Source organism: Hypomesus nipponensis, chromosome 4 (assembly GCF_054491055.1).
Source record: "Hypomesus nipponensis isolate SF chromosome 4, ASM5449105v1, whole genome shotgun sequence".
Classification (NCBI taxonomy): Eukaryota; Metazoa; Chordata; class Actinopteri; order Osmeriformes; family Osmeridae; genus Hypomesus; species Hypomesus nipponensis.
Window position 1 is genome coordinate 2013859 of NC_140364.1, and position 13216 is coordinate 2027074.

General features: G+C 45.8%; 1 protein-coding gene across 1 annotated transcript; it reads left to right on the forward strand.

The window, feature by feature from the left end:
- Positions 1-529: 529 nt before the first annotated feature.
- Positions 530-12164, forward strand: LOC146294951 (major histocompatibility complex class I-related protein 1-like). The gene is made up of 9 exons (XM_084695583.1): positions 530-673; positions 2079-2345; positions 8879-9162; positions 9373-9380; positions 9546-9868; positions 10311-10421; positions 10555-10572; positions 10790-10864; positions 11184-12164. The coding sequence occupies exons 1-8, from the start codon at positions 625-627 to the stop codon at positions 10837-10839; spliced, it is 1110 nt and encodes a 369-aa protein (XP_084551709.1). The 5' UTR covers positions 530-624; the 3' UTR covers positions 10840-10864; positions 11184-12164.
- Positions 12165-13216: the final 1052 nt, after the last annotated feature.

Sequence of the window (13216 nt, forward strand, 5' to 3'; positions counted from 1 at the left end):
GAAGAGAACTAAAGCCAAAACATTGACGATCGTTGCAGGGATGGGTTCACCAAATCACTCATCAGTCTCATACTTTTCATGACAGAATGAAGCTGTTTTCAGACACTTAATCTTCCTTCAACACTCTGGCTGCAAAACAACCAAAGGTCATAATAACACCTGACCGATTTAAGACTGGCAAAAACCTCTGGAGAATAATTAATTAAGCTATGAGCAATGAGCCTGCCTATTTTCTTCTGATGATTATATACAATACCGATATACAATTATAATTTAATAAAATCCCTATCCTTAAGCTCATGGACAAAATCCTCTGACTTTCAAACTGTAGCATAAACACCATATAAGAGGCTTGCAGGTGATTTCAACGAAGCTCTTACTTTTGGTTTCCAAAACAAACCTCTTTTACTTTGTCTACCTTGGATTTTAATGACGCGCAACAGCGATCTTAATTTTCATTGGCTCAAATCCCCAGACTACTAATATTTACCGGTAAGAGCGCCCCGTTCTCTCCTCATTGTTGCGTTACTTCTTGATAGAGAAAGTCAGTCTCTGTCAGTTCTGATTCAGCAAGAAGCGTCGAGATAAGTTCTTGTTTAGCTACATTCTGCGGCTAACATCAAAATGAATCTCCTCTTTCTTCTATTTCTGGGGATAAATGGAGCGCACGCGGGTCAGTAAATGTATTTGAATTACAAAACGTATATTTAAATAGCATGAATGTTCTTTGATAATGTGTTTGTAAAGTTAAACAGTAAGAATTTAATCGAATATGCGATTATTTAGTTTGCCTCTTCTGTTTTCTCTAATCAGAAAAAAGACCTATAGAATTAGAATCGGTATCCCTTTAGAACAGCATATTATCAAATGTGAAATGTAGTAAGTAGAGTGCAGTTGTAAGTATGGCCTGGATCTACTTATCAGTCAAACTGTTAAAGGCTAAACAAAATATGTTGTCACATAGAAGTGGGACTTCATTTCAGTGGGCTATGCTAATCCTACATCTGCTTGCTATGAGCTACAATTGGAAACTGGAAAGTGTTAGCTAATTGCTGACAAAAACTGGACTTGAGTATGTAAGCTGAGACATTGGTTGTCCTTTATGTTCAGCTAACCTAACATGTGTGGCTCCATTCTGCTATATGATTAATCACTTTGTAACGTGGCTGTGTCAGATCTGCCTGGTAACTAGTTACACCTGGGTGGGGAGAAACTCCCCTACACCTTTTTAATTTTATTTTTAGAACATTCAAATACCAAATCAGATACAACGGCTGTGTATAACAAAGTTTGTGTTTTGTGCTTTTTTCTATTCAATTTAGTACACTTTTTGTTCCCGAAAGGCAGTTTGCAGATGCATGAAGTAGGCTACAGTTTAGCAAGTAATAACACAATATAGGTTAACATTTTAAAAGTGCTAATGGATAAATAACATTCGTTATTAATAACAAATAATGAATTATTGATCCACAATTTATAAATGCATTTCTTCATAAAACTGTCAGAGGATCAACCAAGACCAACCAACAGTATTGTACCAGTTACTGGTAATGAAATGCTTGACTCCCAGACTTTCTCAACAGTGTAGACATCTTTCTAATAACATTTACTCGAAGAACATAGATACTGGTTAAAACTGTGCTCACAGAAGAAGCATACTTTACTTGCCTGGACATAAGGTGGTGTTAGGAAGGAAATTACAGTAAATAAACTGGACTGCACAGTTATGCCTTTGGAGACTAGGAACTGAAATCTGTACAAATAGTGCAATGATTTGTACAGCAACAGCTAGACTTGGAGCCACTTTATGTACACTAGTATGTAGCACAGCTGGGGACATGTTTTGCATCACTAGACATGACCAGGGTTTCACACTTTCTAGTAACACTAAGTATATTGTATATAAGACATTTAATTTGATGGTTATTGTTTATATTTCGTATTGATCTTGTAAATGCTCCAGGAATAATGCCCCCCCACACACACACACACCACCCAACACCACCTCTCTAGTAGTAGTCAGTACTGCTCAACTGTACTGACTAACATGTCTGTATATCTTCACATTTTGTCTCCAGGGACACACTCCCTCAAGTATTTCTACACTGCATCCTCTCAAGTCCCAAACTTCCCAGAGTTTGTGGCTGTAGGAATAGTGGATAATGTTCAGATGTTCTACTACGACAGCAACAACCCAAGAGCCGTGCCCAAACAGGACTGGATGGACAAGGCAACTGAAGGAGATCCACAGTACTGGGAGAGAAACACTGGCAACTGTATGGGTGCCCAGCAGTCATTCAAGGCCAACATTGAGATTGCAAAGCAGCGCTTCAACCAAACTGGAGGTATTGTCAAACACATCCTCAGACATTTACATCCAGATACATGAGGCCTCATAATCTGAAGCTGCTTTCTGCAGCAGCTAAACCAAGGATGTGCTCCCCAGCAGGGGCCAATTCTACCACACTCTGTGTAAATTCATCTGTAAAAGTGCATACGGAGAAAACTGGGAAAACTCTGTACGCAACGTTTTTCTCAGATTTATGAACACTGCGTAAGCGACCGATATCACACGTTTATGTTCATAGACTCCACTTAACTTGTAAAAGGTGGCACGTGAACAAGCTTGTTGTCCACACCCAGTCAACTCCCATATTCTACCTTACATGGTTGTTGAAACACCCCTATTTTGTCAGGTTTCTCAAACTTCTCAATTAACCCATTGTGAACAATGAAGGATTCTATATGAGAAATGGCTAAGCAAAAAAAACGGAAAAAGAGAAATTGTACTGAATGTGAAATGGAGATCTTAATTAGCGAAATAGCAGGAGCATCTTGTTTGGTGGCCTTAGACTAGCAGTTGTTTGAACGTTGATAGAATAAAACCAAAATAAATAATCAACCCATTGTGCCCTTATCGTAACATGTGTGCAGTCGATGGCACTGATCACATTTGGGAAACTTTTTTTTTTGGCAGCAAATTATGCTTTAATGCTGGCCTGTTGTACCACAGTATAAGGTCATCTAATGTACTTTGGGGACAGGCAGATCATGTCATTGCACACCTCTGGCGTCACATGACAGAGGGTGGATTGGCTCATCCCTTCCCTGTCTGCAGCTCCTGCTGAAATGGCCCAAATCACACGTTTTCTTTCTGCCTAAATAGGCTGAAGTGAGATAATTGGCATCATTTTTAGATAATCTACACAACTTACTCCCACTGTAGATCAAGTCAAACTGTCATTTGTTATGCATGCACTTCCTCTCTGCCTCTCGGTCACTCTGTGTCGCCGCATCACATCTCTAAACATGGCGTACGCACGGCTTCTACCGTGCGCAGAAGGTACGCAGGTTCTCACGTGCTTTTTCATCAATCGGAAACTCTGTGTAGAAACACCCGCACACGTTTCTACGCCCATTGTCATGCGTACGCTCCTTGGTACATTTGGCCCCTGAGCTGTCGACTCCTCCCTGCCTGTCTGAGGGGACAGCAGAGGGCAGCAGAGCAGCAGCACGTCCGACTGAGGAAATGTCACACACACTCACACACGCGTCACAACATGACAGCATCACATACAGACACTCAGTGTCACACAACTTTTGATTCCCTACAGACACGCTCACATCCAAGTCACTTGAACTTGAACACGCACACACACACATCCACACTCATGTACACTCAAACACACACAGTCTGACGGTGAAGGAGTCCTGGGTTATGATGCTGTCAGAACCATCAGGATCTGCTGAGACTCGACATCACACAGTGGAGCTCACTGTGAACACACTCATACACACACTCAGGACACACTACACACTACACACACTCAGGACGCACTACACACATACACACACTCAGGACACACTACACACTACACACACTCAGGACACACTACACACACTTACACACACATCAGGACACAGTACACACTACACACTACACACACTCAGGACACACTACACACTACACACACTTTCACACACATCAGGACCAGAGTACACATCCACACAGGACTACAGTCAGACACCCAGATGCACATGTATGGACGTATCACTCTGTAGCACACACACACTGTCCAGAGGGCTTGGATGTGAAGCTCCAGCACTACATGCACGACACACACGTGTTGACATTCACTCCTCAGTCCACATCCACACACACACACACACATCCACACACTCCAGTACTGTATCAGTGTTCAGAGATGTAGGAACAGACTGTAGTCATACAGAACCCAGAACACACCCTGGGCTCCAACATTCCACTGTTCATCTGCACCATCAGTGGAGTTAGAACACATCCAGGGCTGAACTCAGATGTCTGCTTCTCACACAGCCAGAATGTTATCCCACATCCCACAACTACAGTAGTTAGACTCTATAGGGTTGTCTAGGTGGGTGTCTAGTGTTGGTACAGTTGGTACAGGGTTGAGGCTGGGGCAGAGGAAGTAGGGGCAGGGAGGCAGCACTGAGGCTGGGGCAGGGAGGCAGGACAGAGACTGGGGCAGGGGGAGTGAGGCTGGGGCAGGGGTAGGGAGGCAGGACTGAGGCTGGGGTAGGGCCAGGGAGGCAGGAGTGAGGCTGAGGAAGGGGTAGGAAGGCAGGAGTGAGGCTGGGGCAGGGGCAGTAGGGCCAGGGAGGCTGGACTGAGGCTGGGGCAGGGGGAGTAGGGGCAGGGAGGCAGGACCGAAGCTGGGGCAGGAGGAGTAGGATGCATGGAGGCAGAACTGAGGCTAGGGTAGGGGCAGGAAAGCAGGAGTGAGGCTGGGGCAGGGAGGCAGGACTGAGGCTGGGGTAGTGGCAGTGAGGCTGGGGCAGGGGTAGAGAGGCAGGACTGAGGCTGGGGTAGTGGCAGTGAGGCTGGGGCAGGGGTAGAGAGGCAGGACTGAGGCTGGGGCACGGGGAGTAGGTGCAGGGAGGCCGGAGTGAGGCTGAGGCAGGGGCAGTAGGGCCAGGGAGGCAGGACTGAGGCTGGAGCAGGGGGAGTAGGATGCAGGGAGCCAGGAGTGAGAAAGGAGTGAGGCTGGGGTAGGGGCAGTAGGGGTAGGGAGGCAGGACTGAGGCTGGGGTAGAGGCAGGACTGAGGCTGGGGCAGGGAGGCATGATTGAGGCTGGGGCAGGGGGAGTAGGGGCAGGGAGGTAGGATTGATGCTGGGGTATAGATGAAGAAATTGATGTCACACTGCTGAAATGATGGAGATAGGTTACAATTATGGAACTCTCATTGAAAACTCAATGTCTCAAGTTATTCCTTATATCATATTCTAAGTTGTATTATTGGAAATGTGATGCTAAGCTGTGACTGATTATGAACAATAGAAGAGTGGGACATTGGTTTTAAAGGAGTTTTGGGGAAATACCACTCAAAGGAATGCAGAGGCTGTTAATGAGGACGTACATTTATGGCCCAACTTCTGGAGCTCCTACAAGCCCAGTCTGAAGCTGTCAGACCCAGGTCAGCACTAGGTCTGTGTTGAGGGGTTTTCTATGTTTATAAAGCACGAGCATCCCAAACCAAGTAGAAGAAAGTCGATGTGTGTACGCCCAACAGGGGCCTGGACATGGTCACATTTATGTAAGGACAGAGATGCCAACGTGGTACAGCTTCTGTAATCAGAAACCCTAGTACAGGAGCCAATTGGGTGACAAAGCATAGAAATGGTCACAACAGAAAGGTACCAATAGCAAAAAGGACACAAATAATGGGAAGAAAATATATAAGGGATTGTACGGAGAGAAACGGTCAGTCTGCTCTTAGGAGCTTACTCACATGGATACTTTTGTGCAGGCTGGAGGTGGTGTTGACTCCCTGTAGCAGTGACAGAGAGGGTGTGTGCTGGGGGGTCAGGTTTAGGACTGGCTGCTTGAAGCTCTGCTAGATGATGATGACATCATGATGTGTGACCTCATCCTGAGTGAGCCCCTCTGTGGTCCTGTGTGGTAGAGGGTCCTCCCTGACATGAGGTGGGACCAGCTGAGGTAGAGCACACGCTCTAAAACAGGACTCCATGTCTCTCTGGATACAGTCAGACTGACAGTCAAACTGTCATTTGTTATGCATGCACTTCCTCTCTGCCTCTCGGTCACTCTGTGTCGCTGCATCACATCTCTAAACATGGCGTACGCACGGCTTCTACCGTGCGCAGAAGGTACGCTGATTCTCCCGTGCTTTTTCATCAATCGGAAACTCTGTAGAAACACCCGCACACGTTTCTACGCCCATTGTCATGCGTACGCTCCTTGGTACATTTGGGAGACAGGACTGATGCTGGGGCAGGGAGGCAGGACAGAGACTGTGGCAGGGGGAGCAGGGAGGCAGGAGTGAGGCTAGGGTAGGGGCAGTGAGGCTGGGGCAGGGTAGGGATGCTGGACTGAGGCTGGAGCAGGGGGAGTAGGATGCAGGGAGGCAGGAGTGAGGCAGGAGTGAGACTGGGACAGGGATAGGGAGGCAGGACTGAGGCTGGGGCAGGGGGAGTTTGAGGAAGGATTGAGGCCGGGGCAAAGGGAGTAGGGGCAGGGAGGCGGGACTGAGGCTGGGGCAGGCAGGTAGGATTGAGGCTGTGGCAGGGGTAGTAGGATGCAGGGAGGCAGGACTGAGGCTGGGGTAGAGGCAGGACTGAGGCTGGGGCAGGGAGGCATGATTGAGGCTGGGGCAGGGGGAATAGGGGCAGGGAGGTAGGATTGAGGCTGGGGTAGGGGCAGGGAAGCAGGACTGAGGCAGGGGCAGGACTGAGGCTGGGGCAGGACTGAGGTTGGGGCGGGGTCAGTGGGGCAGGGGGAGCAGGTGTGGAGTGGGGTCCCAGCAGGCAGCAGAGCGGGGGTCCAGGTAGGGGAGCAGGGCTGAGACAGGGGACTGGAGACGGGGACCAGAGTCAGAGCAGAGGGAACTGGAGCAGAGAGAGAAGCAGCATCAGGCCAGGGACAAGCAGGCACAGCAGGAGGACTAGACCAACACAGGAGCCAACGTCCTGAAGCACAGCCTGACTGAGCAGAGGCTAGGAGCTGCAGCCTGGGAGAGGCTAGGAGCTGCAGCCTGGGAGAGGCTAGGAGCTGCAGCCTGGGAGAGGCTAGAGGCTGCAGCCTGGGAGAGGCTAGGAGCTGCAGCCTGGGAGAGGCTAGGAGCTGCAGCCTGGGAGAGGCTAGAAGCCGCAGCCTGGGAGAGGCTAGGAGCTGCAGCCTGGGAGAGGCTAGGAGCTGCAGCCTGGGAGAGGCAGGGCTGAGGGTTTCTAGAGGTCTGGATGGAGAACACAGAGCAGCTGGTGGGATGTGCTCTGCCTCAGCACACCTGTCTCCTCTCTCTCTCTGTCACACACACACACACAGGGAGGGGGAGAGAGAGAGAGCTGGGGGAGTGGCAGCAGGTTAGGGAGACCCAGGAGGAGAGGAAGAGGGCGTGGCAGGAGCTGATGTAACAGTCTCTGACTCACCCAGAGCCCAGGCCCACTAGCTGGGGGTAACACTGTGCTCCGTCTGACTGACTTCCAACAGGAAGGAGCGTCTCTTTGGTGTCTTCCTCCAGTCGCTGTGGTCCATAGTTTAGGGTTTCAGGACACTTCTTCTAAACGTGTGACATGGACGATGACATCGGCTGTCACTGGTATCAAACTCCTGCAGGGTCTTTGTCAGAGGCGTTGTGGTGCACCCGGCACGTCAGCTGATGTGCAGGACCAGCTGTTCCTCAGCCAGCTGGCGTCAGCTCTGCAGGACAATGAGAGCCGCCCTGCAGTCGTCTGGTGACAGTGACAGAGGAACATGTCACCGTCCTCACCTGAGATGTGACTGAGGTGATGGAAGTAAGAAACCATCCCAGCAGCTGGAGGGAGAGAGCAGAGAGACGCTCCTCTGTGTCAGAGTGTACAGGGAGAGACCCATACTGAACCCCTGGTATCTCCCTGGAGGTCTGGTCATACACACCCCTACCTCCCACACACCGTCTCTCTCTCACACACACACACACGTTACAGCAACACCACTGCACTGAACACAGTCGCTACCTCCAACCCAGTGCTGTAGATGTCACCATGGCAACATCAGCCAGGGTAGATACACCCTCTCTCCATGTCTCCATGTTAACGCTGCCAGTCTGTCAGTCAGTCTGAGTGGTGGAGTGACATCAGTAGAAGAGAGGGACGACACACACACACACACTGTGCAGGCTGGAGGTGGTGTTGACTCCCTGTAGCAGTGACAGAGAGTGTGTGTGCTGGGGGGTCAGGTTCAGGACTGGCTGCTTGAACCTCTGCTCGATGATGATGACATCATGATGTGTGACCTCATCCTGAGTGAGCCCCTCTGTGGTCCTGTGTGGTAGAGGGTCCTCCCTGACATGAGGTGGGACCAGCTGAGGTAGAGCACACGCTCTAACACAGGACTCCATGTCTCTCTGGATACAGTCACACTGGGTCTGCCCCCCCCCCCATGATAGACCAGTGTGTCCAGGGGGTTACTGCCCATCAAGCTGCCTCTCTATGCAGGAACAGGAGATAGGTTCCTGTCCTATGGAACATTCTGGTCTCTCTACAAGACTTTCTTACTCAGTGTGTATCTTGGTGTGTCTCTGCATGTGTACGTCAGCTGTGTGTGTGTCTGTGCGTTTGTGTGTGTGTGTGTATTGTATGTAGTTGCATTTATCATGATGTAATGTATGTGGTGTGTGTGTGTTCTCCTACTATGGAATACTGTGGGTGGGACAGACCCGTCTTATCTCTGTTTTAACCTGATACTGCTACAGTATTAGTTTTTATTGTACAATATGTATTTATAGTTAAACTATACAGTGTGTTGTGTGTTTGTGCCATGTCTTCTCAGACCCAGCAGACAAGACGATACTGATCTCTCTCTCTTTCTCTCTCGCTCTCGCTCTCGCTCTCTCTCTCAGGTGTGCACACACTCCAGAAAATGTATGGTTGTGAGTGGGATGAGGAGACTGGAGCTACAGATGGGTATGATCAGCATGGTTATGATGGAGAGGACTTCCTGGCTCTGGATCTGAAGAACCTGAGATACATCGCTCCAGTGCAGCAGGCTGTCATCACCAAACTCAAGTGGGACCAGAACAGAGCACTGCTTGAGTACGATAAGAACTACTACACCCAGATCTGTATTGACTGGCTGAAGAAGTATGTGGACTATGGGAAGAGCACTCTGAAGAGGACAGGTAGAGTCACATGACCCCGTCAATGACACATAACCATTAGGGGTGTAACGATATATTGTGGCACTATACTGTATATCGCAATGCAAAAATATTACAATATGTTTCGTACAGTTCTGGCAATATTTTTACAATATGAGGTCCATTTTATCCTTTTGGTTGAGCTACCAGCACGCGACCTGCGTCACGCGTGCATTCACAGAAATCGCTGTGTACAGAAAAGAATGTTATTGAAATGTTTCATTTTAAATGTTGTTCAAAATATTGTGATACATCACGTATTGTATTGTGCACCCAGTATTGTGATACTTATCAAATTGTGAGCTGAGTGAATCGTAAAAAAAAAAAATTCTCCCTCTCTCCTGATCTCTCTCTCTCTCTCTTCCTCTAGTCCCCCCACCTTGTCTCTGCTCCAGAAGAGCCCCTCCTCTCCAGTCACCTGCCACGCTACAGGCTTCTACCCCAGTAGTGTCATGGTGTTCTGGAGGAGAGATGGAGACCAGGTGTACGAGGATGTGGAGCATGGAGAGGTTCTCCACAATGAGGATGGAACCTTCCAGAACAGTGTTCACCTGACAGTGAAGCCTGAGGACCTGGACAGCGGGAGGTATGAGTGTGTGGTTCAGCTCTCGGGGGTTCAGGAGGACTTTGTCACCAGACTGGAGCGCTCTGTGGTGAAGACCAACCATGGAAACACTGGAAGGACCAACCCAGGTGAGACCAGCAGGGCTGAGAAGACAAATACACATATACATTTGTTACTGTACTTCCTCACATGAGGATAGAATGATGGAGGGATGACTAGGAGGATTATTTAGTGTTGTATCTCTGTTCTGTTAAATCTAATAAACTCTACCGGTTTCTTATAAATATACACTACAGGTCCTTATTCATACTTACTATAAACACTTTCTTACAGACAGTACATATTTTACCCTGAACCTTGTTTTTACCATGCCATGTTTAAGAAGTGTTCTACCTGGAGCGTTTCGCTATTGGTGACAACATACACAGTTCTAGAATGTTCCTAATATTATGGCTCTCTCTTTTCTCAGAGTGACCATCTGATCTCTTCCTAATGACTCCATAGAATGTGACACCAGCAGCATGTGAGGCTCCAAGCTGCAGTCTGAATGTTCTGTGTTGGTTGTTACAGGATCAGAAGGTCCTGATTCCTCTATCATTATTGGAGCTGTGGTTGGTGTTCTTCTGCTGGTCGCCATCGTCTGTGGAGTCGTCATCTGGAAGAAGAAGAATGCCAAGAAAGGTGAGAGGAGAGGAACAACTCTTTGTTAAACATCATCACTCTGTGTGTGAGGATCTCTCTAGTGCTCATGGTGGGGATGATCTATGATCATAATTCTTCTAGTGATAATAATGCTGTGTCATCTCTGTTTCAGGCTTTGTTCCAGCGAACAGTGAGTATTAAACTGAAGTATCCAGACAGTGTACTATGTTCACAGCATATATATTTTCACACAGATACATAGATCACATGCACAATGCTTCTCAGGGTTGAAAAATTAAGTTATTGGTAATTTGTGTGTATGTGTATCCATGATGTGTGACTACCTTCATGTCAGTTGTGTGTTCCTGGTCAGCTCATTGAACTGCTCTGGTTATTTCTCCATGCAGCTTCTGATGGTGGATCTAACTCCTCCAATAACACGCCAACAAACGCATGAGGCCTCTCTGTTTAACCAATCAAAGGTGAGTATCGCAGAGTGTCTGTGTTTATCACAGGAGTGTACAGTTATTTGTTCAACTGAATTTATTCATAATTCATTCTTTCTAAAAACACATTCCCTGTCACAGACTTGATCAATTCAGTTGAATAGTACAGTGAGGTATAGCTTCAACATGCTGTCAGTGTTAACCCGTGTGTGTGTGTGTGTGTGTGTGTGTGTGTGTGTGTGTGTGTGTGTGTGTGTGTGTGTGTGTGTGTGTGTGTGTGTGTGTGTGTGTGTGTGTGTGTGTGTGTGTGTGTGTGTGTGTGTGTGTGTGTGTGTGTGTGTGTGTTTTTTTACAGAAGTGATGCAGAGGAGAGGAGGGCACAGACAACTAACTCACTTGATTGATATGCAGAAAGACACCAAGACAAATTGACCTACAACAGAACTGTCTCTCATAATGACTCAAAAATTATGATTACTGATCTTTCTATGTCTGAAATATTTCTCTGATCGGCTAAAAGATAAACATTTTTCAATCAGACCTTAATGAGTCATTTGTTTGATAGTAGTTTGTAAACACCAAATTCTCGTCCGAATGTCAGCAGAATTTTCCTTCTGGTTCCAGTCTTCTTTATGTTCTGCTTCAGGGTTGTATAGCCGTTTAACTCAGAATGGTGTATAAATGATCTTCACTCTTCAACAGCTTTATATAGATTATGTTGACTTAACATTTAATATGTCAAGATTTTATGATTAATGTTCTGATAAGTGGTAGGTTTCATTCCTTTACTTGTTTTTGATATAGAAATATAAAACTTTTATTGAGAAAGCAGGTGTGCACTTCCATACATGAATCACTTTCACATGTAACAAACAGACATCATTACAGAGGGACAATGTAAACAGACAAAACATTCATTCATCCGAAACAAATCCATCCAACAATTGCCAACTCGGTCCAACCTGTTTTAACAATGTTTGTTCACTCCACACAAACTATGGCCAAGACTATAAACCATGTAGCCTATATGGCTGTGAATTGTTGATTATTTAATTTTACTCTTAGTTTAAAGATTATGGATGTTTGATTATATTGCCGTGTAAAGAATTCTATATTAGTAAGGTATCTCTTGTACTTTCTTATTGTTTTATTCTAATGTTTTGGGATTGTTTTTTTACTGCTTGATTAAAGTGGTGGTGGGAATATTGGATGGGTTGCAGTGCATATGGGTAACTTAAAACCAATTATGTTTTATTTAGGGTTTTTAAGTTTTACATTCAATTTGAGATAAAATTCACATGTACTGTAAATCAAAAATAAATGTAAAAAAAACTGAGGGAATTTGTCTTGAGTCTTTTCATTTAAACAGTACATTTAATATATATATATATATATATATATATGTGTGTATATGTATATATATATATATATATATGTGTGTGTATAGGTCGGTGAGAACACATCTTACATAACACTTGTAATAACAAACATGGACAACCTGTAATTTCTTCTGGCAAGTGTAGAGATCTACATGTAGATCAATATTCTGTTTTTCCCACTGCAGCATGGAGTAGATATTCATGCAGTGTGTTACATGTGATCTTGTGGTGTTCCAATCTGGCCTGCACCTGGGCTTGAACTCACGCTGGCGGTCTGTATACATGCTTGTGGAGTGAGTTTAGCCAATTCACATTGGCTACACTACGTCATAGTTTAGGACTATTTGAAGATAAACTACAAGTGTTTTAGACAGCCAAATAAATTATAATTAACAATAAATTATGATATTTTATTCAATTAGCAGATGCTTTTTTTCTTTTTTTTTGTGACATACAAATAGTATATAGTACAGCTCAAGATCAAGTATCAGAAGTGCATAATTCTAACCCATTTCTGTGTTCAGAGTCAAGGAATTATCAGAATTGTCCAAATATCTAGTAAATAACTTACTAGACACAGCTTTAAGTTATCAAATTTCAGATACCAGGCACAGTGCAACAATAACAATGTACAATAGTGCGTGGTACAGTTAAGCAGAATCAGTATCATAAGTGCAACATCAAACAAATGGTAACTAAGGTCCTGGTGTAAGTCTACTAAAAGTGTCTAATGTCTTTAATATAGTTTGCCACTATTCTATTGAGATGTATGAACGCCTAATATAACCAGTACATACACTATATGGGTTATGTTTCATATAACAAACCCGACTGGCAGCTTGGGGCAGGTGAAGGTTGGCATGGACACAAATCCAGCCTATTAGGAGGTTGGTCCTGTGTCTGGGTGGAGTCAGGAGAGATGGTGTGATAACACAATGGCATTTTAACTTCCTCCTTCAACAGTCTGTAAGAATGTTCTCTTTATGACTGTGCACGCTCATTGGTTGAA

Bases quoted from the DNA above. Each gene is read 5' to 3' on its own strand.
- LOC146294951 (XM_084695583.1), top strand. From the start codon at position 625: ATGAATCTCCTCTTTCTTCTATTTCTGGGGATAAATGGAGCGCACGCG. The intron at 674-2,078 runs GTCAGTAAATGT...TTTTGTCTCCAG, and splicing joins GATAAATGGAGCGCACGCGG to GGACACACTCCCTCAAGTAT. The intron at 9,869-10,310 runs GTGAGACCAGCA...TGGTTGTTACAG, and splicing joins CACTGGAAGGACCAACCCAG to GATCAGAAGGTCCTGATTCC.